Source organism: Larus michahellis, chromosome 9 (assembly GCF_964199755.1).
Source record: "Larus michahellis chromosome 9, bLarMic1.1, whole genome shotgun sequence".
Classification (NCBI taxonomy): domain Eukaryota; kingdom Metazoa; phylum Chordata; class Aves; order Charadriiformes; family Laridae; genus Larus; species Larus michahellis.
The window spans coordinates 32,341,737-32,368,249 of NC_133904.1; the positions used below are offsets into that span (position 1 = coordinate 32,341,737).

The 26,513-nt window shown below is 52.1% G+C and overlaps 1 protein-coding gene and 1 long non-coding RNA gene across 3 annotated transcripts in view; both read right to left on the bottom strand.

Moving 5' to 3' along the window:
- Positions 1-1,547: 1,547 nt before the first annotated feature.
- LOC141748534 (uncharacterized) lies at positions 1,548-10,006 on the bottom strand. Its single transcript, XR_012589015.1, has 3 exons — positions 9,866-10,006; positions 3,442-3,506; positions 1,548-1,648 (listed from the first exon to the last, which is right to left on the bottom strand). It is a non-coding gene; the product is annotated as an uncharacterized LOC141748534 (long non-coding RNA).
- Positions 10,007-14,753: 4,747 nt separating this feature from the next.
- PCDH19 (protocadherin 19) overlaps positions 14,754-26,513 on the bottom strand; it is a 55,832-nt gene continuing 44,072 nt past the window's right edge. For both annotated transcript variants that reach the window (XM_074600301.1, XM_074600302.1), the window contains exon 5: positions 14,754-15,996. In XM_074600301.1, the coding sequence (XP_074456402.1) occupies positions 15,407-15,996 (590 nt within the window). In that variant the 3' untranslated portion in view covers positions 14,754-15,406. The remainder of the gene's footprint in view (positions 15,997-26,513) is intronic.

The following is a 26,513-nucleotide window of genomic DNA, read 5'->3' on the forward strand; positions in this document are numbered from 1 at the left end:
AGTAGTACCGAGCTTTGTCATCGCAGAAGTACTTTTCAAATATACATATAACAAACCTAACATCAAAGATCCTGAAAGAGAAACTTCTCTCAGATGATATCCCAGGCTCAGCCTCTACAGAGCACAAACAGAAGGGCTGAATGATGCTGGAAACAACAAAGAGAAGTAAATTGTCTCCTCTGGATGAACTCAAGCCTAAAATCTAACAACAACAACAAAAAAAAAAAAAAAAGGAACTTTTCTTGCCTTTGTCTCTGCTGAAAATCCACCTCCTGCCTGGACAACACGCGGCTCTGTTCGGGGGGCAAGAGGCAGCCAGGGAGCTGGGCTGGAGCCTGGTCAAACGCTATTTACAACCCCCCCGATCAGCAGGGAAACAACAGAACCTGAGCATTTGCTTTGATCAGCCTGTTAAGATCCCCATCATATTAACGTAATATGTTAATTAATAGCAAGAGGTCATGCTTCCGAGGTGCCCTCTTATTCAGCAATCAAGACAACCCTACCGAGGCTCATCCACACCCCCCACCCCCTCCAGCAGTGAGGTGGGTGAGGGGCTCATCATCTCTCCCTTTTAGGGCTTCAAACCCTTGCAGTCATAGAATATGTTGGGTTGGAAGGGACCTCTAAAGGCCATCTAGTCCAACCCCCTGCAGTCAGCAGGGACATCTTCAACTAGATCAGGTTGCTCAGAGCCTCATCCAGCCTGGCCTTGAATGTCTCCAGGGATGGGGCCTCCACCACCTCCCTGGGCAACCTGGGCCAGTGTCTCACCACCCTCAGTGGAAAGAACTTCTTCCTCATGTCTCATCTAAACCCACCCTGCTCTAGTTTAAAGCCATTGTCCATCGTCCTGTCGATAAGTGCCCTTGCCAACAGCCCCTCCCCATCCTTCCTGTAGGTCCCCTTTAGGGACTGGCAGGGGCTCTAAGGTCTCCCCGGAGCCTTCTCTTCTCCAGGCTGAACCCCCCCAACTCTCTCAGCCTGTCCTCACAGCAGAGGGGCTCCAGCCCTCCCAGCATCTTTATGGCCTCCTCTGGCCCCATTCCAACAGCTCCATGTCCCTCTTGTGCTGAGGGCTCCAGAGCTGGGTTCCACGGTGACAAACGTGGGGTAGCACTGCCAGGGACCCTGTCCCCAGGGCAGCAGGAGAAGAGCCCACGTCCCTCTCGGGAAGGCAGCGCTGAGCCAAGGCTGGGAAAGGCAGAGCAACACCCGGCCACCGCGTGTCACGTAAGGAGAGGCATCCCCAAACATTCTATAAATTGCTGATTCGCCATTTAACAAGTTAGCATTAATATTTATCGCCGCATGTTCACAATTGTAAAGATCTTCATTTAAAATGTTTTGTGCCTCGCACCCTGTCACCGGGGAAAGCACTATAAGGCAGGAAGCGGGCTCGCAGGCTCTAATGCAAAGTGATGGCTCCAGCTTCGGCAGGGAAGCCTATTTCCAGCAGGAACATCTGCTCTCGGCGTGACAAGCGGGTACCTGGTGGAGAAGGCTGGGAGCAGATGGAAGCTTCTCCTCCTCTCGTCGCAAAGCCGGGGTGAGCGAGGTTCACCCCTCGCCAGATCGCGGGCTGGGGGGTGGGGGTGCCGCCGTCCCTAACTGCATCCCCACCATTTCTTCTCTTCTTGCTCCAAAGCTGGTGGGGGAAGAGGAGGGGAAAAAAAAGCGCTTTAATGGCCCAGTGCAGCAAGGGCTGGCGCCAGAAGCTGGCGGCGAGGCAGCTCTCCATCCCTCGTATTCTTCGTGACGAGACGTTCGCTCGCGTGGTTCTGCATCGCCGACGGCAAGGAAGGTGAGAACCGTCTGCGCGACAGGAGGAGGAGGAGGAGGTGGAGGAGAAGGAGGAAGAGGCTGAGCTGAGCCAGGCAAAGGGAAAGGTGAGAGAGGGCTGCGAAGCAAAATAAAGATTAAGGTGGAAAAGTGAGAAGAACTTAACGCCTAAGATCTGTTAAACCTCCCTCTCGCAAAGCCTTATGCAGGTGCTTAACTTTGCAGGCTGTGAGTAATCCAATTAAAGTTGTTAAATCCTGCAGAGACTTAAATTCAGGGGAATTAATGGTGGCGCGCAAAGTTAAGCGCACGCTTACTGGGTGCAATAGTGTGAAAAAGACTCCTTGGGAGAGCGAGCTTCGTGACTTGGAACTTTTAGAAGCGGAAAAAACCCACCATCAAATATATCAAGAAATAATCTTGCGCTGGGTTGGAAGAAGCGTTTGATGTGACCTAAAAGTCTCTTCCATCTCCGACTTCTATTAGTCTGTGACAAGACTTAAAAGGTCATCTAGTCCACCCCTTTGCTAATGCAGGATTATTCCCCACAGCACAGTGCCTGTTACTTTGTCCAGTCCAGTTTTAAATGAAAAGCCTTGCAAAATTTCCTCTTCCCAAGGACCATTATCCTCCCAATTCTAATGTGTTTCTTTTTGTCAATAGTTCTGTCAGGATAATGAAATCCTCACTGTGCTAAATTGCTAAAAAAGATCTAAAAGTCGAATCTTCTTCTAATATGACATGAAAGTGCTAGTATAAAAATAGGATTGTATTAGCGATTCTCCACTGTATTGTATTAACATCCTATTTCACTTAAGAGAGGCAGGACTGAATTATCTGCGGATTCTTCCAGCCACTACTCTTACAAAGCTGTGTATTTGGGGTCCAGAGCTGCATGACTTCCCTATTAAAGCCATACAATAAAATCCAATGCGGCATGCAAAACGCTGAGGCAGGCGTTTAGGGCACATGCCAAGCACGGAGCCTGACCCTGGTCTTCCTCGCACCCAAGCCAAGTCCGCAGGCTCCACATGAAGCTGCCAGGGATGCGGGAAGAGGGGTGGGAAGGCGGGAAGGGGGGAAGACTTGAGGCTCTGGGGGTAGGAAAGAGGCCAGGCAAGAGTCTAACAGACAGCAAGACTTAAAACATCCATCATGGAAGGGCAGCATGGAGGTGGGATGGGGATAGGAATCCTGTTTCTGCCCTTCTCAGGCCAGGTGAGAAGAGGGAAGCGCTGGTGGCGGAGACGTTGCAACCTCAAGTTCGATCAAAATGGGCGTTCGTGGCCCGTTTTGAGGGCATGCCAAGAAATCCAGCTGCCGGGAAGAGGACTGGTGCTCACAGCATCCTTCAAGAAGGGCTGGGGAGAAGTGGCACAGGGGCTCGGGACGGGCACGGAGCCAGCGGCAGCAGAGGGCAGAGGCGATGCTGGGAGCGCTCTCGGCTGCTGGCGGCACGGCCCCCACCCCGGCGCAACGGCAGCTTGTGCAGAGCCATCGCCTGCTGCCAGGTACGGGGGCTTTCCCACCGCCCCGGGGCTTCAAACAAGCATTTAAACCAACAACCTCACACAACCCATCCTTACCAGCAGTAATCCAAGCCTAATACATTTTTGCCAACATGAACATAGCTGCCTTTTCTCTTTAAAAAAAACACACCTGGATTCTTTGAAGGCCCCTGAGCTTCAGCGAAGCCGTTCATAGCATCCCATTCACCAGGAAATCTGGAAAAAAAAAAACAACCAGTTTCATCTCGTTTCAGCCAGGTTCTAGTGGCCATTCCCAGCATGTCCTGCAGCCGTGCCCTCCCTGGGATTTACAGGAGCTTATTTTCTCAACACACGCTCCCTCACTGCTATTCTTTTTCTTTATTTTTTTTTTCTTTTTATTCCCCCCCCACCTTGCATAGCAGAAAACTATTGAGTAGAAAGCCAGTGGGAAGCCACAGCTATTGTATCCCTGGTTTATTTCCTTATCTGCTGAGGGGTCCTTTTGTGATTGTGTTGAGGAAGGACATGCAGACAGCGCCTTTTATCACCAGCACGGCATCTCCGGAATGAAAGGAGAGGCAGCGGGGATGCAGATGTGACGTTCAAGTATAAAAATCCACCATATGGTAAAGATCGCTTCAGCTACAGGCTGGTCAAGATGTTGACACTTTGGTTATGAAAAGCAATATGTATCTCTCTCTTGGTGGTTTGTGTTCAAATTAAATGTTTTGTATCAGGCAGAGAACTAATAACGAGCCAGGTTTTCCCTCGACAGAGGCGTAGTAACAAATATGGAGTAATGTGAAAGCTGACTTGAAAATTACTATTCCCAAAGATGCAATAAATGTAGAGATAAGATTTGCTTAGAGGACTCGAATGAGATAAATGCGAGAGGTGCTGCTGGTGGGAAGAGAGTCCAAGGGGAGCCAGCAACAGCAAAAAAAAGAGTACCATTTAAAAAACACGGTCTGACCTGTCAACATTTCTGTTAACACTGAATACCTACCGGACACCAGCCTTCTGCAGTCCCCCCCTCCCCGCAGCTGAGCATAAGCAAAGAACCAGAAAAAAAAAAAAAAAGGGTATTGGGTGCAAATCACGGCCATGGATGTTCTGGGGGTGACACGGCACCAAAATTCCAAGAGAAATCAAGGCGCGTAAACACCAGCAAACCGGCTGAGGCTGTTCCTCTCCACCAACCGTGTTCTAGAGGCGCAGGACTCCGCTCGGGCTCAGGCTAAAATAAACTTCGCGCATCAAATATTTAATACCCCAAAGTCTCTTCCCGAGGCGATGCCCCGCAGCTGCTCTGCCCCGTGCGGGCAGGCGCCATCCCGCCTCTCCCCGCTCATCCTCCCCTCCTTCACGCCAGCTAACAGCGGCGGCGATGACTTATTTAAGAGCAGATCAAGAAACACCCCGGCTCTCTTCGGAGACTTCAAAAGCTACCGGTTATCCGCCGATAAAGACACAGCTTTGCTGCGCCCTCTGCCTCAGGCGCCCTCTCCCACCGGCAGCGGGAAGGGGGGACGTGGCCGCCCTAGGGATGTCTGGGCAGAAGGGGGGACCCTGCTGCCATCCAGCCCCAGCGCTGCAGCCACCGGACTGCAGGTGGCCAGCGTGACCCTTCCCCTGCCAGGGGCCACATCCTGCCCATGGCCCCAGTGGTGCTCAGGCTGCCCAGCCACCCCCGTCACCCACTGAGGAGGTGGGATGCTGTTGCTATAGCAACAGGAAGCCAAAAAAAGAAGAATTCTTTTTCTTTACCCCCCCCCCGGGAGCACAGCACCGGTGCTGGGTGTCAGCTCTGGGGACCGTGCCAGTGCCACCGGGCAGGGAAGGGGCAGCAGGGGATGCAGAGCTGTGCCGGGGTTCGGAGGCCAGGACTAAGGATGGAGGAGGGAGGGTGCAGGCAGGCAGAGCCCACCCCTCGCCGAGCGCATCTCCCTCCTCACCCATCACTCCCCGCCTTCACACCTCCCAGAACCTTCCCGACGGGTGGGTGGGTGGCTTGGGGTATTTCCATCCAAATTTAGAGCAGGAGACTTTGGCCCTTGTCTCCATCACAAGCGCAGGCATGTGGGGCTGGAGCAGAAGGTCAGCAGAAGCGATGAGCTTTAATGGAGACCTTGGGAAGGGTTTGCTGGCCAAAGACAAAAGTGTCCTCCATCAACAGATGACATGTCCCACTGGGAAACCAGGGAACCGAAGCCCCATGGCCGAAATCTCCACCCCAGGCTGAGGTTGATAGGAGATTTGATATTGATTCACTGGGGCCCAGATTTCATCCTGTGATTTAAACCTAACTCCTCCAAAGAGAATAAGATCAATTTTACAGAGAATCAAATAGATAAAGAACAGCCTTTGAGTCAGTGTGCAGCAGAGGCAGAAAGAATAAGAAAGAAAAAAAAAAAAGGATCTTTCCTTATCAGGAAAGTTAAAAAAAAGGAAAAAAAAAACAGGAACCTGGAGAATGTTGTTTGCTCATTTTTCCTTTTCCAGTCAAAACAACCCCGCCTCTGTCTGCTCTCCGCATGGGCAGCAAGGGAGCAGAGCAGCCCAGGCTTTCTCATGGCCAGGATGGAGCTGCTGCTGTGCCCACCCCTGGTGCCCCCCCAGTTCACCCCCGGCCCTGCCCGGGTGCCTCCTGCCCCCTGAAGCTGCCCCAGCACCGCGGTGGCCCAGCGGGTCCAGGGCGCTGGGGGGTCCATTCTGCAAAGCCTGCCGCAAGCGATGGGAGATGCCGAAGGATGCTGGTGATGGAGCATCCATCCACACGGACCGGGGAGCCAGGGCCAGATGGGGAAGGTGAAGATTTGGGGCTGGAAAGCGGAAAACCGGCTCTGCTGCAGCAGGAGAGAGGGGCCACACTGGAGCTCCCCCACCCCAGGGATGCAGGGAGCCCCAGCTACCTCCACATTTGGGGGATGTGAGCTCCCACCAAGCAAACACACACCCCCAGCCCTGTCCTGTCCGGGAAGCTGGAAACCCTTGCACTGAGCTGCTCTCTCTCTCAGTTTTTATTATTGTAATTCCTTTTTATTTTGGCCTTGGAAGACAATTCATCACCTTCAGGCAGGGCAGACTGGCCCCCGCCAAGGCTGCTGCTCTGCTCCTGCGCCGTCTCCCCCTAAAGCACCAGGTGGCTTCGGGTTTCTGCTGTCCCAAAGCTTTGGAAGGGGTCACCCTCTGTTTGCCTTTGCCCCTCTGCTGCAACCCCGGTCACCATCGCTCACCCGGGGCAGGAGCACCGGCAAGCAGCACGGGACCCACGGCAGAGGCTTCTGCAGGCACGGATTCCTCCCACTACCCATTATTTAACTGCAATCCAGAGACTATTTTTCTTGGGGGGGGGGGGGGGGGGGAAAAAAGCTTTTAAGCTTGATCAGCAGTGGGGTTAATGTTGTTTGCCATGTGTCTCAATTTTTTATCTGTATTAATGGCAAGTGCCACAGCAGGGTTTTCTACAGCAGTACCACAGTGGTGCTTTGCTGAGTTTTTGTTGCCCTTTTTTTTTTTTTTTAAAAGACACTGGATTGCAATGACTGATCACGCTGCAGCACAGCACTGCCAAACACATCCCCACAGAACCTGCCCAGACGCCCCCGCCCACAGCGTGAGGTCTCCCCAAAAGCCCAGAATTTGTCCCCAAAGAGGCAATGAAGTTCAACCAGGCCAAAGTGCAAGGTCATGCACCTGGGTCAGGGTGATCCCAGGCACAAATAGAGGCTGGGTGGAGAATGGGTGGAGAACAGCCCTGAGGAGAAGGACTTGGGGGTGTTGGTGGATGAGAAGCTCAACATGAGCCGGCGATGTGTGCTGGCAGCCCAGAACGCCAACTGCACCCTGGGCTGCATCAAAAGCAGCGTGGGCAGCAGGGCGAGGGAGGTGATTCTGCCCCTCTGCTCTGCTCTGGTGAGACCCCACCCTGGAGCATTGCGTCCAGCTCTGGAGCCCTCAGCACAAGAAGGACATGGACCTCTTGGAGTGGGGCCAGAGGAGGCCACAAAGATGCTGGGAGGGCTGAAGCCCCTCTGCTGTGGGGACAGGCTGAGAGAGTTGGGGGGGTTCAGCCTGGAGAAGAGAAGGCTCCGGGGAGACCTTTGAGCCCCTTCCAGTCCCTAAAGGGGCTCCAGGAAAGCTGAGGAGGGACTCTGGATCAGGGAGGGGAGCCATAGGACGAGGGGGAACAGTTTTAAACTGAGAAAGGGGAACTTTAGATTGGACATGAGGAAGAAATTCTTTGCTGTGAGGGTGGTGAGCCCCTGGCCCAGGCTGCCCAGAGAAGCTGTGGCTGCCCCATCCCTGGAGGGGTTCAAGGCCAGGCTGGACGGGGCTTGGAGCAACCTGGTCTGGTGGGAGGTGTCCCTGCCCAGGGCAGGGGGTGGCACTGGATGGTCTTCAAGGTCCCTTCTAACCCAAACCATTCTATGATCCCTCCTGCCGCAGCTGGGAGGAGAGGTGGGGGCTGCGCAGGGCTGAGCACAGGCAGCAGCCGGGGTGAGCTCCATAACCCTACACCCACCTGTGTTTGTTCTCTGATAGCTTTTGGGGGATGCTCGGTTACATCACATTGGAAAGAAAAGGACAATACCACAAAACAACAAAAAAACCCCCACAAGATGCAAGTTAAACAAGGGGCAGGCCCGCTGGGGTTGCCAGGGAGGTTGAACTCCTCGGTCCCTCCGGGGACTCCACATCCCAGGTTTCTGCCCAGGACCAGTGGCTGCAGGCAATCCATCCCACACCATTCCCCACTGGCACTGCAGTCCCGGAGCAGAGCCCAGACGCGGGAGCAACAGAAACGCAGGAGGACCTTCATTCCTCCCTTCCCTTCCCTGCCCGCAATGCCCTGTGTTCGCAGAGCCCTGCTTCTAACAGAAATATATTATATATATTTTTTGCTCTGTGCTTTCAGGCCTTTGATCCCTCCAATTTATTTGTTCTTGTCTTTGTGGACTTAGCAGTCAAAGCGTATGATAATTCATTGCTTGTTAATCCAATTTGGCTCTATTTAGATATTCCAGTTTAACATCCAGCATAATCTAAAATAATGTCCAGAAGAAACAGAGATGCGATCCGTGTCTATGAACCAGCTCTGAACCTTGCCCAGCGAGGGCTGTCTGCTTTCTTTGCTAATTTATTCTCTGTCCAGCTTCACAGAGATGCTTTTTTGTGGCTGAGCCCCTCACTCAGCAGGGGTACAGCAGGGCAGGGGGGCTCTGCACCTCAGGGGGCAGTACAGCCCCCCAGGAATCATACAGTCATAGAATCATAGGATGTGTTGGGTTGGAAGGGACCTCTAAAGGCCATCTAGTCCAACCCCCCTGCAGTCAGCAGGGACATCTTCAACTAGATCAGGTTGCTCAGAGCCTCATCCAGCCTGGCCTTGAATGTCTCCAGGGATGGGGCCTCCACCACCTCTCTGGGCAACCTGGGCCAGTGTCTCACCACCCTCAGTGGAAAGAACTTCTTCCTCATGTCTCATCTAAACCCACCCTGCTCTAGTTTAAAACCATTGCCCCTCGTCCTGTCAATAAGTGCCCTTACCAATAGTCCCTCCCCAGCTTTCGTGTAGGCCCCCTTCACATACTGGAAGAGGCTCTAAGGTCTCCCCGGAGCCTTCTTTTCTCCAGGCTGAACCCCCCCATCTCTCTGAGCCTGTCCTCACAGCAGAGGGGCTCCAGCCCTCGCAGGATCCTCATGGCCTCCTCTGGCCCCACTCCAACAGGTCCGTGTCCCTCTTGTGCTGAGGGCTCCAGAGCTGGACACAGTACTCCAAGAAGATCTCTCCCATGGTTGAGCAGGGACAACCAGCCACTGCCACAGCCCCAGCGATACTGGGAAGCTCAGGGAACCGCGGGCTGGGTCCCCCCCAGGTCCGGGACCATCCTGGGCAGGAACGTCGCCGGGGCTCCAGCTCAGGATGTGGCCCTGGGGACAAGGCAACCTGCCGCATGGTGGGATTTAGCACAGCCCTAGGAGCCAGCAGCGTTTCCAGACAGGCACGCTTGGAAGAAAAATCCCTTCGTTATCTGCCGAGGACTCAATCACGCTCCCTCCCACCCCAGCCCTTCCTGGCACTGTTATTTATGCAAACTTTGCTGCCGTCACTGCCGCTGTCTCCGCAGAGGAGACGCAGCAGCCCTTTGGGGTGCGCCGGCGGGGACAGGGGATGGCGACAGTGGGCTGGGAAGCACGGCAGGGACATGTCACCATCCTGACATTTCTGAGCCCCCGGCTCGCTGCGAGCAGGAGCCGGCGGCCAGCACGGCAAGCTGCCTGCCCTTAGAGAAGCTTTATTAAATCAGGGGCGAGCCCAACGCCCGCGGGGTCCAGCAGGTTCTGGGTGAGAGCCGGTCTGGGATGCCGCAAGGGAAAAAACCTCCCTCCAGGGAGCTTTCGGCCTCATTGTTGCTCCCAGCCTGCAGTCAGCCCATGCCTGCCCCCACATCTTGTCCTCTGCATTGCCAGCCCCCCGGGAGCCCCGCTGCAGCCCCACGGCCATTGCCCTCCCTCCTTCACCTCCCACCGCTGCTGCCCAAGGGTAGCTCACCGGGGCCAATTCCCCCCAAAAGAAGGTTGGTCCCTACCTGGGAGATGAGCCCACGGTGCTGGCACGGCACTGGTACGGTGTCCCCGGTGCGGGCAGGGGGCACAGCTCGGGGATGCTGCGGCACAGCCCATGGCCGGTCCCCCAGCTGCAAACCAGCCCAGAAAGGGCAAGGGCTACAAACCCCGAACAAGCAGCAGCCTTCCCCTCCACAGCCTGCCTTTATCCCCTTTCACCCACCTGCTCCAAATGACTCACTAACGAAGGTGCAGCCGGGTCCTGGGGCTGGGCTGGCTGCAAACCATTGCCCGGGGTCCCTGTCCCGACACACACCTCTGCGGGAACTGAGTCCGTCACATTGCTGGAGCCTTTACCAGGGGGTTCCAGCGGTGGGGACACATCCAGGTGTGGTTGCCCCCCACTCCCCATGTGCCCTGGCCATGCGGGGTGATTCTGGGGTATGCAGCCGATGCATCTTCCCACCCCAGGGAATGGGCTTCCCGTGTCACTGCTCTCCTTCCAGTTCCACCTTGGTGTCACCTTGGCTGAGCCACTGAACGAGCAGAGGCGATTAGGGGAGGGCATCTACCCCTGCTAGCCACCGAGCACCCAGATGGCCCGTGCATGAGAGCGGTCCACGAACAGACCATTAATTCAGCGGTGGCGGATGCTCCTCACCCTCTCCCCACAGCCTCCAAAGTGCTCTCCGGAAAACCTGGGGAAAAGAAGTGCCTCAGTGGAAAAGAAGTGTGTGGTGGAGGTGTTCCCTACCCATAAGTGGGTGTCGGAGCTGTATTTCCCCCAAAGATGAAGGGCTTGCGGTGCGGAGGACCAGCACCGTGCCCGGTTTCATGGGGGCGAGAAGCCGCGACGGGGCTGAGAGCCTGCCCGGTGGGCCACCCACGGGGACAGTGACACCCCCTCCTCGGGGCTGGGAAAGCTGTGCCTGAGCTTGGCGGTCTCTCGGTTGCCCGAGCGGATGAGCTGTGGGAGAAGCAGACAAGGAAAGGCCTGGGGTGGCACCCAGGGGACCGGGGGGGCACCCAGGGGACCCTGTGGGCGCCCCACCACGCGCTGGCTTCTGCCCCCGGGCCAGCCCCCACAGCCCGTCAAAGCAAACCCACTTAGGCGTATTTAACCAAACACTTAACTTTCCATTTTATTCAATAATTGCTTTAATACTAAAATGCATTAGATGCTCAAAGCAGAGAAAAGAAAAAAAAACCAAAAAAAATCACATTTAGGTGGAAAACAAAGTTCTCATCAGATGAAAAAAAACCCCAATGTGGCAGGTACACCATTTTGAAACAGAATCGTAATAATTTAATAAAGCTGCTTTATCATCTTCATAAAATAGACAGAATGGTGATTCTTTTTTTTTTATTTTTTTTTCCCTTTTTTCCGTTTTGTTGTTTACAATGATTCAATCACCGTGAAAATGTACATAACATACAGATCAGCATATACAACAATTTATTCTTCATATACTCGGCAACGGAGACACCACAACGAGACGTACCGCGCTCAGTCCCTGCTGCCGCCGGCCCCGGCCGTTGGGTGCCGGACCCCGCGGCTCCCCCCGGGCTGCCGGGGGGGAGTGGGTGCTGCTGAAAACCAGTTTGCGGTGGGTGTGTTTGGAGAGGATATCCCAGTTTGGATCAGCTGAACATCAGCTGAGGCCAACGGAGGGTCTGTCTCAGCAGCGCCGGGCTTTTTCCCCATGGGAAGCGCAGCTCACGGGTCGGATGAGAGATTACCCAGAGCTGCCAAAGCAGCTGGAGCGACAAGATCATCAATTTTTCCCCAATGACAGACAAATGTGTTTCCATTCATAATTAGATTATTTTTTTTTCTCCCCGCCCCCCACCAAGAATAATTTCAACATATCCAACAGTATGTTCTTTACAACTTGTTTCCTATTTTGAAAAAACAAAACAAAACAAAACAAAACAACAAAACAAAACAAAAACAAAACAAAAAGGAATTCACTTCCGCACAAAGTGTGACCCACAGCCCACCTTCAGTCTCACACAAACAGGGAACGGCAACAACAGTGCTCAGGAAGGAGGGGGGATTTTTCCAGCCGTGAGTCATTCCCCTCAGCTCTCCATCCCCACTCCCGGCACAGCCCTGGGAAAGGCTGGGAAAGGCCAGCGGGAGTGGGGAAGGCTCCCTGGGCCAGCATGGGGTAGGGGTCACCTTCTCACCCCCCACCTCCCCAGGTCCCCAGCCCCGGGGCTGCTCCAGATGGGGTCGTCCTCGTCATGCTCGGGGGAGAATCGCAAGGGGATGCCGCTCCCCGGATAAAGAGGAGAAACGGGAGCAGAGCCAGCCCGCCTGGAGGAAATCAACGCATCCCGGCGATTCTTCCTAAACCAAATCTGAGGACGGGTTCAAGTTATTAAAAAGCACAATAATTGCATCTGGAACACCTCTGCCCCCCCCCCAAAAAAAAAAAACAAACCCAAAACCAAACCAACTCACCCACCCTGCAGCCTTGAACGTTTTTGCATGGCCAGATTCGATGCAACTAGGAAAAAAAACCCAAATCCAAGCGAGACTGTGATTTGCCCAAGAGCCCTGAACTCATCTCAAGTGACACAGAGGGACAGTGACAGGAGCAGCGAAATATTCAGGAGAGGATGGAAGCAGCGGGGCCGGGGCCACTCTCCGGCTCTCCCCTCGGCCCCTCGCTCCGCATCCCTGGCCGCAGCCCGGGTCAGCCCGGAAAAACTGGTGTTTAAACGATTTTCTTGGAGGCATAAGGGTTTACTGACCTCTTTAATGCCCCCTTTTAATACAGAATTATTTCACATTCCTTCTCAGCTGCGCTTTTATTCAGAGTGGCAAGGAACGTTTCCTCTGGGTAAATTAGAGACATGTTTCTTTTTTTGGTTTTGTGGGGTTTTTTTATTATTATTTTTTCTTTCTTCCTTTTCAGTTAGCATCTATTTTTCATCCCAAACGCCGGGCTGGTGGCGGTGGCTCCGCAGGCAGAGGGCAACGCTCAGCAGAAATTAATGGCCGGTGCTTTGTGGGCGGGGCGGCTGGGGATGATGATGCTGATGAAGATGCTGATGCTGATGATGATGGGGTGCCCAGGGACAGGGGGGACCCATGCTCCCCATCCCTGCGATGGGGAACGGGGGGGGAGCCGGGTCCCATCCTGACGGAGGTGGGGGACGGACGATGGGACGATGGGGGGCCGTTGCCCTGCGAAGGCAAGAGGATCTGAGAGACAGGGTGTCAGGCTCAGCAAACGCACACGAGAAAGATTCCCCCCCAGAAAAACCACCCGGAGCTGACAAAAACAGGCGACATGAGAATAAACCCAGCCTAACAGTTGCAGAAAATCCAGTTACTCCAACAGTCCCAAGCCAGCCCCTTTCTTCTTTGCTTGTGTTACAATAATACACATGTTTTGGGGGGAGAAAACCCCAGAAATAAATGAGAGCAGTAACAGCACACAGGCAGGAAACACCGCTGGAACAGAAATAACATATCCCTGAAAAATGGGCTCAGACTCCAGAAGAGAGGGGAAAATCCCCGCTTGGCTTTCCGGAGGGATGCACGTCAAGGCATGGGATGGGAGCCGAATGAGGTAGTCATCAACACCAGCGAGGGAAGCCTCACAGATTTCCTTAGACGACCGTTTGGCATCGGTTCTTTCCCAATTCCTGGCCCTAGCAAGGGGCAGGGGGACCAGCCTGACTGCGGACCTGTCTCAGACCGGCCATGGCTTCAGGCAGCATCCATCTGCCCTGAAGACACAAGTGGCTGGAGCTTAATTTTTCTTTTGAGGATAATAATGACTGGAGCTTGTTTTCTTGTTGATGTTTTTAATTTAAATAAAGCAAAGTAACAAATACTTTCTCATGATACGTAGACCTAGAAAGGCTACTTCTCTAGAAACCGCTAATTTCAACTTGCTGGTACAGCAAACATTGGCAAGAGCTATATATTTTCCCTTCCATCATCATTTTTTCAATTCTAGGAAATATTATTTAGGGTAGGAAAATCGGTCTGGTGAAGGGTTAATAATAATAATAACAATAATAATAATAATAATAATAATAGACTAACTGAAATCCTCCTACTTTCTCATACCTCACTGAGGAATTATCACTGCGAGAGAGCAGAGAGCTGTGAAACCCCCTTCCCTCTCTCCCTTCTACAAAATGGCTATTAAAGTAGCTCAATTTTAAAATCAATTTTATATGAGTAAATTTGTACCCACACAAAAAAAAGTCCTTAATTATGAGAAAAAATAATGAATTGCTTTAATTTTTTCTCCATTAAGAAGGCACATTAATTGAATTAGTAGCGTTGTTACATATCACCTGTCTGCCCCTAAATTAACATCGCTATTGCTCGTTCCGTACTTATTTATGATGCAGGGATAGAAAGAAATTGGAACAGTCTAAAATCCATGCCATGATCACACACACACACACACACACACACACACACACACACACACTCTCTCTCTTGGCATAATCACAACTGGGAAACGCTGACATGGAAGCGTGTACCTAATTGAGAAGGTAATTTAGATCTCTTAAATAATTCCATCACTTTGACTTGGAAATGATTGGAGACGGGGGATATCTAAATCTGGGAACTAGAAAAAAACCAACTTGTGGAAACCAATCTTCCATGCATTGCCTTGAAATGATGCAAAAGAAACGGGTGAGGGGGAAAAAAAATTCAGCGCGGCACATCCGACAACTGCAATCCAGGCAGAATTTTCCCCAAAAACCTCTTCCCTTGATGCCCTGTCGCTGCCCTGCAAGAGTCGGGGGGCAGCTGCAGGCGATGGAGGGGGGGCTGGAAGAAGCGCTTTGCTCCACCAGGTCTGAAAACTGCAGGTTCCCCAAGGTTTAAGTAAGATGATTGTGATTATTTTTTTTTTCTTATTTTTTTTTTTTAAGCTTGAAAGCCTTTTGCCATCACTAGACATACAGTAATTTGCAATATCAAATACAATAATAGTACAGATAAGCGTGTGACAGCAAAAGGATTCATAAATGCAGGGGTGTCCATAGCAAAATAGCAACATCTTAAAATACAAACAACCTCGTGTTGGGCGAATATTAAAACTCACCTGACTGTCATTTCCAACAGTCGCACACGAGAAATGGCCGCTATTTTTGTCTAGACTCTACAAAACCGCCGGGGTGATTATTAAAGGTGTCCGAATAAGGAATTTGCCATTCCATTCTTTCCGGGAATGGAAATTTATCTTCGGTTTTGAGATATAAAAATATAGAAACTCCGAGGAGGGGATAGCGAGCGCTCCTGAGGACTGGGGCGGGGGGGGGTCTCGCCTCTGCCCCTGCCACCCACCGCCTCCCGGCAAAAGCCAAACACCAGCTACTTTGCTCCGGCTGCACACCCCTGTTGAGACAAGTGGGATTGTCACATTAACGATAGCTTCATTTATAAACAATACATTTAGGGAAAGCTTTTAAATACAGCAATCTGTGAACCATTGGTAAGCGATAAAAACAATCTGCGCTGGGAGTCGTGCGGTCCCTCATCCTCCTCATCCTCCATCCTCCTCCTCCTTGCCGGCTGCCGCTCAGAGGACGATGTCTTTTAGTCTCCGGGCGCCGGGCGAGTCCTTGTCCCGGCGTTCCTGGAGGAGCGGGTTGCCCTCCTGCCCCCCGCTCTCGCTGTCCGCCCCTCGGGGCTCTGCCTCTGTCGGCCGGGAGGGACCACTGTTCCCAAAGGGCTCCCGTTCCCGGTTGCCGACGCAATGCCCGGCACCATAGCTTGCCGCCGGCTTGCCGGCCAAAGGGCTCTTCAGGTGGAGAGGCGAGGTGACGGGGCTGACGGCCTCGCAGCCGTTGCCCGCCTCACGGACGGCACCGCTCACCTTGGGGCTGCAGGCGGCCGGGTCCACCGTTCTTTTGCCTTTGGGGTTGGCGAGCCGCTCCTCGGCGAGGGGCTCGCCCCCTTCCTTGCCGAAGGTGGCGAAGGTCCTTTTTGTGCTGCAGTCTGCATAAGGCTCCGCGTCCACCGCCGTCGCCTCGATGGAGAGGGCAATGACGTTCCTGCCATGCTCGGGGGACTTGGCGCGGCTGGGGACGGCGCCGCGGGGCATCCAGCACCGGTCCGAGTGGCCCAGGATGCGGCACTCCTCCCTGCAGTGGAACCCTTCGCTCTGGTCTGCGGGGAGAAGACACAAGGGATGGTGAATGGCAGGGGAGTGCCCACCACCCCCCTGATCCCTGCCCGGGCTGGGAGACGCCCTGCCGAGCCATCGCTCCCACATGTGCAGCCATTATCCTACCCCAGACAGCAACCAGTTTGAAGGCAAAGCTCGGAAGATGGATTTTATTTTATTTTTTTTTTCTTTTTACTGTTATTTCTCTGCTGCTCTAACAACTGGAGTTCAGGTGCCAACAGGTCGTGTGTCACCTGTCCCGCTGCCTGCCCGGGGAAGGGATTTTGGCTGGGAGTGCGTGCCGGGGGCTGTCCCCCGTGGGACATCTGGGGGCCTGTAACCAGCCCCCAAAAGCCACTATGTTTTAAGCTTGGTCTGACGTGACTTTTAAGCTTGACTTTTTGCAGAGAGGGGAAGGGAGTGGAAGGAGGAGGGTGTTTTCTTTGGGTTTTTTTGGTGTATATTTGTGTTCTAACTTTTTGCTTCATCCCTCCTGACCTCCCTCCCCACCAGAGGCTTTATAAATCTCTGAGACTGCCCACTCCACTGAAGATTAAATGTGTCATTCCCGGTGCTGGGGGCTTTATTCATACCACAGCAATAAAGATCCCTTCTCTCCACTCGGGGCTGTCCCCGACACCACTCCACAGGGCTGAAATACGGCGCGTGGTGGCTTAACCCTTTCCAAGGACCTTCCCTGCCCAGCTCTGAACGCTTCTGGGTGGGTGCAAATCCTGCTGCCTGATGCTCGGATGCATCCCTGCGCTGCCGGCTGGCCCCCAGGAATGCAGGACCCCCCCCATCACCGACGGACAAACCAGGGCTCAGCCAAGTGCAAAGCTGGAAAGCAACTGCAGGATTCTCAACATCCCCAGCTTTTGCTGAGCATCCTCCTGCCGAACACCGCAGGCTCCCGGCTGCTTTTCAGCCTCGGCTTACGCCTTTTCCTTCATTCGATAAGAATTTTTAATTGCAGCTAGCCCTCATAAAGCCCTACGCAAAGCCGTAGCTCCTTCCTACATACCCACAAAGCAGCGTCAAAGCACTAATGCCATTACCCATAGGAGATGGTGCTCGGTCGGTGCCGGTTTGATGGATCGAAGCCTGCGAAGGTGCAGACTCAGCCTGGGTTTGCTTCCCGTCCCTCCGCAAACCCTTCATTCCCATGCTTTGTACATCTGTGTGCATAACCTCCGCTCCTCAGCCACATTGGTATTTCCACCACATTCGAGCGCTAGGGCGGCTGATAAAAATTCGCAGCACATAACACAATGCACCAAAATATGAGCAGCTTAACGCTTACAGAGAATAAACGAGTAAAAGGCAGGCCTCAAAAAAAAAAGAAAAAAAGGATTTTATTTTTTTTTTAAAGGAAAAGAAGCCAATTAATTGAAAAATCTATGGGTAAAATATAAGCTTTTTCTCTACACCAGAGAGGCTACTCGGTGGCGCCGGGTGGCTGTGCAGGAGGTCTGGGTTTGGGCAGCCGCCTTTCCAGCAGTTTGAGAGAAGGATGCTCTGAGCCTTACACGCAGAACGACCTGCACCGAGATCTAAAAACCCACGCTCTTACAGTTTGATTCTGTTACTTTCAAGTACTTGAACAAAATAAAAAAAATTTTAAAAAAAGAGAAAAATTGCCCAGAAAGTGTTGCTGTCTGCCTATTTATCCACAGCTTAACTTCAAAAGGGTGCTACGGGCATACAAAGTTGTGTAGTCTGGCTGTGATAGCAGAGGACTTGGTGATGGCTGGAGGGGCTACAGGAATATCTTGGGTTCTCATCCCCGATGAGACACTGATTTATTGTGCTGTGTGACCTTGGGCACGTTGCTGGAGCACACATCACTTCAGGCTCTCCACAAACATGAAAGGCCAGATCTGGGCACATGCTGGGCTGGCTGGTCCAGCATGGGAAGGCAGGGGCGAGATGATGCTCCTCACCTTCCCCACAGCATTGCCCAGCCCCATAGGACCACTGCAGCCCAGCAAACTGCACTCCAGCAGGAGCACGGGTAGCTGTGTCCTGCCTTGACCTATTTATTCCAAGCTGGTACATTTTACAGTTAAAAATGAATGGAGGACCTCACCAGTTACTGCACTGCAAGTGGATACCCTTCAAACCCTAGAAAGGGACATGTGCTTCCAGAGCGGGTTTATTAAAGACCGCTGGCGCGGTGCCGATCTGCTGGGGAGATGATCCGCTCTGGGCACCAAGATGCTTGTCTGCAAGTCGAGCCAGTGGCAGCTGAAATGCGGGCAGAAGAGTAGATGAAAAGCGGTATATTAAATTATACCAGTTCAATCTTTTATTTTACGAAGGGAACGTAACAAGTAGGAAGGACGCCATGCTGACAGGCAGTGGGACAGGAGTCGCCATCCGTCCACAGATGTGAAGACAACAGGTAGCTCCACAGCACATTCTGCCTGCCTGCTCCTGTCCCCACCACACGTCTCAGCTTTGGTCTGCGGAGACCACGTCCCACAGCCAGAAACCATCCTGCTTTTGGGGACAACATGTGTCCGGGCTGCCCAGAGCAGCCCTGACTGGGCAGCAGACCCACGGACCAGCACAGAGCCCCGAGCAGGAGCCGCTTCTCCGTGGCAGAATGAGGATCTTCAGCTACCCACCCATCACCATCTCAACCCTGTAGTTGACATAAAATACTGCTTTTATACCACAAGTGTGCCCCTGTTGATACACACAAATGCCACACTGATCTTCTGTTATCCCAGGTCCAAGCTCAGAGGGCTTTGGGTTCCTCCCTGATCCCAGAGCTGCCACCTCGCATCCTCCTCCTCTGCGGGAGCAGACCCTGCCCCAAAGCAGATGCAGGCACGGAGCCACCGGCCACTGCTCCCAGCACTGCCCTTGGCAGCTGGGTCTGACTCATCCAGCCCTAACGGCACCCAGGACGGCCATTCCCATTCACCACCTCTTTATTGCACTGCTCTGTCTTTTATTTTATATTTCTTTTACCACTTTAACAATTGGAAATAGGACAACAGGAAATTCTTTTACAGCCCGAAACCTGCCCTAGTCAATACGACTGTTAACTGGCTGCACTAAAAAATGTTCTTAATGCAAGGAACAAAGCCCAGGTAATAACCACGCTGGAGATGAGGTTTCAGCATCTCATTTCAGAGCATCTTAGGGCAAGGTAGCTTTTCAAATTGTGTCCCCCCCGCCAGGTGCAAAACATCCCGGCAGAAGCCTCGCCATCAAGAGGTGAGCAGCTTATCCTGAAGTCAGGCTTGGCAGAAAAAAACCGCGTCGTGGCTAAACGTGAGCTCTCACGTAGCAAATATGAAACAAAATAAAAGCAACAGGAATAAATATGCTCCTCAACAAGTATGGCAAACCCACGTTGAGCTCCGGATTTCAAACCTCGACTTGCACCTTGAGGGACAACCACAAAGGCAAGTAATAATGAGCCTCAGCCAGTCTTGTGTGCTGTCTGCCCTGCCTGTCCTGCCTGCGCTGCCTGCCCTGCCTGCGCCTCCTGCAGGGTCTGAGCCTGGCAGAGGGCTGCCACGATCCATCAGCTGCAGGAAAACCTGGTGGGAGAGACAAGGACACCCACAGCTCAGCTGCGGGCAGAGGCAGAGCCATCATCGCTGGTGGGGAACGGGGACAAAGCCACAGTGGCACAGGAAGCCGGGAGGTGACATGAAATGTCGGGACTGCCCTAATTCCCAACACAGCACCCATCCAAAGGGTCCGAGCACCCTGCCGCCGGCACCCCTAGCATGTCCCAGTCCCACCATGAAAGCTCTTGGCCAGGAGATGGGATGGATGCCCAAGAGCCGGGAGCCAAGAGGAGCCCAGGAGGAGCTGGCAGAGGACATCGGTGGGCTCTGGAGCACCAGACGTCCATCTCCCCGCTGCGTGGGGTCTTGTCTCATTAAAAGAAAGGATTAACGAACGTCCAGAGTGTACAAGTGCTTTCAGTCTCCGGTTCAAAGCCCGCATGCCCGCAGCAGAGCATCATGAAGCCGGCGTGCAAGGCGCCCGTTCAGCTCTCGGAGCAATTGAATTATCTCCAGTGGAATCGCAGCGCTGGCCAAAGAGACAAAGTTAAATCGTAGCAAGGTGCAAGTGCCTGGGAATGTAATATTCCTGATAAATGGCCAGATGACATGTGCTGTTATACAATCTAAGGTGCAATTTGGGCGATGACAATAGTCCCTGGAGTTTCCATTTTCAAACAGCCGCTCAGTTCAATCCAATCCATGTCAGAGCAGCTTTGCTGAGGTGAGTAAGTGGAGCTCATTTGTGCTAGCACATGGGAAGCAAGGAGAAGGAGCGGAGGAGTCGCTTGAAAAGGAAAACTAAGAAAAAAAAATAGAAAAGGGCGTTTCTGGAAGAATGGTAGCCTGGCTGGGATGGGAGCATCGTGTGGAAGCCCGCGCCGGAGAGGGACACACGTGCCCAGACCTGGTCCGGTACCGTAGGTACCATCCTGCCGGAGCCTGGCTTTATCTCCACATTTCGGCGTTTCTTCAGCAACCCTATGATTATACTGTAATCACGATGACACCGCTCCTGGGTACAGCAAACAGCACGATCATTAAAAAATTCATTTCAAAATCTTCCTGGAAGCTAATAAATTTTACAGCAGTTTCAATCCTTTCTCATTGCAACAAAGAAAAGCTTAGTTCCAGACAAATTAAAAGTAAATTGATTGCCTTAGGGGAATCTATTCAAATATCACTTTTCCATGTTAGAAATCTCTTCCTGAAACAAGAAGAGGAAAGCCAGGGAGAGCCAGCATGGGAACGATGTGGAAAAGCAAATCATTAAATCTCAGTTCACGAAACTAAGAGGGAAATTGGGGGGGAATAAAAAATCAAACTTAAAATAAAATGCAAATGTCTCACTGGGGTGCGGGCCTAACATTTGTGACGGAATTTATGAATAATAAATATGAATAAATAGTAAACATGAAGGGATCAAACACTGCTGTTGATGTTTACTCATGGTTAGCCATCTTTCATGGACAATGCGCGACTGCATTATTTAACGCTTCTCTTCCCAGCTACTTTGGGGTTTCTTTTCAACTCCAGCACCCTAATTTTCGCAGGGATGCACACCAGGAAGGGCAGGGCATGTCCCTGAGCCCCCCTGTGGCACCCAAGCACCCTAGACCCGTCGGCGGCGCCCACCTCCCCTCCGTCCCACCAGGAGCAGCTCATCCGAGCATCATCCACCGCATTACGCTCCGGATAAAATAATAAGCTCCAGCAAAATACAAACAGTCCCCAGCCATGGTTCATCATTTGCTTGTAAATTAAGACTCTGCACCTCTCCCTTATCTCCCGTAATAGCATAATATGAGGAAACAAGAGGTGGGGAATAGTGTATTATATTTTTGACCTATGGGCTTTTACAGAGCCTTCTTCGCCTTTCCTAATAAGAAATCCCCAGTCTATGCAGAAATGTAATCCTGGCGTGGCTCCCCTTGCACAATGCTCGGAGGATACTAATAACCAGGGACAGTGACAAATGCTTTTTACCGCAACGAGGAGCCTTTCTTTTCCTCTCTTTCCCCATTGTTTGGGATTTATGCAAGCTAAAAAATGCCGTATTTTTAATCCTGGATTGTCTGTCCCAACACAGGAGGTCAACAGTGCTTGGACAAAGCAAATGCCTGCGAGGAATTCTTTTAATGAAACAAGGGATGCAAATTAGATTAATTTATCAGGCGGTTGCTGATAAGGACCCATGGCTGAATGCAGCTCATGGGCAGCGCTTCTGTAATGGCCAACAGAGATATGTGCCGGGGACCCACACGGATTTACACCAGCCGCGGGGTTGGCCCATTCCCCTCTTCCCCTGCTCCATATTACCATTAATAACCCCCTTCCTTCTGCGGAACGGCCCCCATCTCGTGAATGAAGACTGACACACCGACACATCCGGGGCGCCTGGCTAACCACACACTGGAAGATAGAATTGATGCAAAAGATTTTATCTGGAAAAAAAATGCCTTTCCAGGCAGGTCGAAGGCTTTGGGATGAGAAGGCGGCCGTGGGAAGGAGGGCAATCACCCAAGGGCATGCTGGGCACTCCGGCAGAGCCAGACCCAGTATTATGGGCTGGGATGCAATTTAATGCTGGCTGCCCCCCTTTAGCCGGGACCGCGGGCCAATCCCCACCTCATTCACATGGCAAAATTAATTCCCCTTCAGAGGGCGGGTGGAACACACCATTTAAACTCCAATTAATCCTTTTCTGACGACTTAAGTGGTCCGTCGAGCTTGTGCCAGCCCTTGAGCAGAGGGGATTTCACCTCCGAAACTCCGCTACTCGCGCCTCCATGCAGGGCTCATTAACGGCCTAACTGATGTTAGGATGCAGGATGCGGTCCTGGGAGAGGAGAGCACTCTGGGATCTGATAGACCTTTTCCATCTTGAACCATTACGGCTCCGTAATTCATAGGCACTGCTCCCATTAATGCTAATGGCAGTTACCACGCTGCCTGCACGAGTGCAGAATACAACCCTTTGACTTCATTACTGGAATTCAATTTCATTAACACTGGATACAGAGGGATTGTCCTAAATACACTCTTTCTTATATTTTTTTCATGTTAATGTAACCATTTGAGTATATTATACCCTGCAGAGATGGAAACATTTCTAGTCTGTTTAAACACATTTCCCACAATTGGGAGCAAAACTTTGTCTCCATTTATGCCTTTGACACCAGCTGCCTTCCATTTAATGGGACTTTAGTCACTAAAGCAAATTAATCCAAAGGTTACTTTTCGCTGCTATTGTCAAATCCGAAACAGAAAAATTCACATATTCTGTGGGGGTAACGCGGGACCAGCCACATTCCAATGGCAGCAATAAATCGAATTATTACCCTGTCCCATTCAAAATTAGCCATTGCTCAGAAAATAGCTGCTCCGCGAGTCTGATAAAAATCCAACAAATCAGAAATTACAGTTGGGGGAGATAAGAAGCAATTCCCAGCTGCTCATGCCGGGCCAGCTCCTGGCCCAGCGCCTGTCGGAGCAGCATCCCTACCCTCACTGCGTTCCTACCGATGTACACCCCTCGGGGGGCTCATGGCGAGTGTGTTAAAGCAACCGGCACCTCCCTTGGCCAGGATGAAGCAGAAGAACCCATCTTCATCCTCATCATCTCCCCACAGGGATGCGGAGGGCCAGGGTGCTGGCAGTAGCAGGGATGCAGGCGAGACCCCCACCTCCGTGGCTCTCCTGTCCCTGTGAGGTTTCTGGTGCTTCCACACAACAAGTGAGAAATAAAGGAGCCGAGGTTATAAATGCTGATACATAATTTACTCCTATTATCAAGATTAAACACATCTTTGCATGCTTAGCATAAAACAACTGCCTTTCCCCAGATTTCTCAAGGACATGCATAAACTTCATTATTATCTAAATAATCAAAAGAGTATTTCAATAGAATATTTAACTGTCTGCCTACTGGAACAGCCTTAATCTAACACTGATCCTCTGTTGTCCTTCATGTAAATATTGTTGGGACGTCAGCCAAAGCCTAGGGAAGTGAGCTTCATCTTGGTGGATGGGAATCTCTCGTGTCAGATACAGTCAGCCTGACTAATGAGACCTACAGCTTGCCAAAACCTACAGCCTCGCTGTCTGTTCCAGCCATTGAACGCGCTCAGAAACCCAGTGGCACCAGCCCAGCAGTCTACAGATCCCAATCAACTATCAATAGCTTAAGTGTAAGTGATTGTGTATGAAGTACGAGCCAAATGTGTTTCCTTTTTCAGTTTTAGGACCTCCAGTATTGTTATTGCACCAGTAATGCTTGCATGGAATTAATCATAGACGTACCCACAAGGCAAAACATTATGAGAAGCTCTTTGTACTTTCTAAAAGTGCACAGCTCTGAAGAGCGGAGGGAGCTGGAAGGCTTCCCAGCACGATGGGGCGTTCCCCACCATCGGGAGATAGCTAGGGAATTTTTCCCTTTTTTTTTAAACCGCAAGCATTGGTTGTTGGCCATCCTTCATCATGACATTGACCTCTCGCTCCTCCACCCTGCAGCCCGGCGTTGTCCCCTCCCTGGTGTTCTACTTTAACTCTTTTTCAGATGAACACAAGGCTTTTCCATGCTGGTGGATCCTCTCTTCTGAAGCACGGGAATGTCCCATGATGAGGTGCTGGCCTAGGGTGGCAGGTGCATGAGGAAATCCCACAGGGAACTGGGATGGCCATGGTGACAGATCTGCGAAAGCTGCTCTACATTGTCCAGCACCCAACAGCACCCATGGCCTGATATGGCACCATGACTCACTGGGACACAAAGATGCTCCTGGTCCTCCCTGCCCCGGCCACCAATCTACGTGGAGGGCTCAAATGAGGTTCCAGCTCCACGCCAAGGAGGGATAACAGCAATGCCAGGGGAACACCAGCCATGGGTTAGACTGGCCCCATAGCCGCCAGAAGAGATCACGTCACTGCCAAAGCCTGTGAATCTGGTCCATTTAATTCAGCCACAACTTCGTTCTGGCAATTAAGTTTACCTTCATCAATTAAGAGAATGATCATAGTGTATAAATATACACATAAAATTACTCCAAGGTCAAGAGTCAAATCTAAAACCTCATATAAGCCTAATTACATTACCTGCAAGTCAGGGACAAGCTCAATTTCCAGCAATGGAGGTGAGGTCCCATACCATCTCATCCCATCCCATTTCATCTCATCCCATCCTGTCCCATCGCGTCCTGTCCCATCGGCCCTGCAGCTGTGGGGATGAGATGGAAAATGAGCCCTCGAGTTTGCCTGGGCTGTAAACTGAAGAGCCACAGGGAGATGGCTGAACAACGGGAATGGAAAATAACCCTGTTTTCATGACCAGTGTCGGGCTCCACGGCTCCAGCCAAGCTGATGCCAACCCACGGGTGCCTGGGCACTTGATGCTGAGTCCAACGTGGGGGGTCTGCACACCACCCTGGGTCCTGCCACATGCTCCCATCCTGTGGCTCCAACGTGGTGGGCAGGAGGCTCCTGGTCCCCAAGGAGGGCTGCTCCAGCGCTGCTCTGACTTCTGGCCAGGCTTCTCTGCCTGTGCAGCCTCCCATCATTCCTGACTTCTCCGAGGCGCCTTTCTGCAGCGCTGCCCTGAGGTCAGGCTGGGTGGTGTTAGCTCCCGGCCCCGGTTCACAGGGCTGTCAGCTAAATTGCACCATGGCATCGTTACTCCCGGTGACGGTGTGACAGACAGACAGAGCCCAGCTGGATTTTCAAAACCTAAGCACTTTGCAACACGACAGGCAAGGAAAAAAAAAATAAACCACCAACCCACAACCCTCTTAGCCTGAGCAGGTTTTATCTGGAAATACCCAAAGCTAGTAGGTGTAAGACCCCACAAAATCATTCCTCCTGAACCACTTTTCTGACCAAACCTTTTAACTGTCACCGGGAAATAAAGAGCAATAAGTACCAGCCTTAGCCAGCGTTACCTGATTAGTCTAGTCCCCACCGCATCCTTAACGCAGCCTTTCTTCAAAGGGATAAAGCAACGTCGAAATGACTGATGTAATTTGGTGCTTTCAGACAGAGTTAGTGCGAGAAGAGTCAAATTCATTACATTGGAGTTCACCACAGGGCTGCGGCAGCCAGGGCCGGGGCTGAGCCGCCAGCCGGGCGCCCACTCCCATGGCAGGAGCACAAGATGCTTAACCCAAATGTGTTGGTGGTGGGAATCAGCCTGATTTTGCCCCTTCCCTGGGCACAAGAAGGGGGATGCAACGGGGGAGGCAGGCAACGCGGTCCTGCAGTAATTCTGCTGGAGTCTCTCTACAGGGATCCACCCTCGCTGTCTGCGGCACACAGATGTAATGCTGCCTCTTTGCCACTGCACGCTCGCCTCGTTTCTAAAACACTTACACATGCAGCATGCATTAGAATTAAAAAACCATTAAACCTCGGAAAGGAAAAACTTTGACAGGATGCGTAATATACTAAGTATAATTAATTAAATTGGATGAGGCACTGGGGGACAAGAGAAGAGTGGATGGAGACTGTTCTTGGAAAAGGGATGGTAATGCACTAATGTTCAGTGTGTGCCATTAAGTAAGAAACAGCCTTGGAAGAGGCGAGGATGAGCGACGGGAGCTTCGAGAGACGGCACCAGCCAGTTGGGCACCTTGGATGCATAGCAAAGAAGGTGATAGCATGAAATGCGGCCATTAGAGCTCTAAAAAAAATGTTAACTAAGGTGGAAAAGGCACTCGAGAGATGGAAGAGCAAAAATGGCATGGAGGTTGCTAAATCGCAATGCCCTACTAGTGACAGTCTCCTCCAGAGCATCTCTTGATGCCCTGCAAGGGCTCGGGGCAATGGACCACCTTCCCCAGGCTCCTCGGGGCTGGTGTAGGCATCAGGGCAGACAAAGGGAGATTTATTCTGGAAAGCATCTGGCTCTCCGTGGGGTTATTCGTCAGTTGTGCGTGGTTCCCTAGCGTGGATAACACCCTGCTGCATCCGTCCCCCCTCGGCAGGCGCCGGCAGCA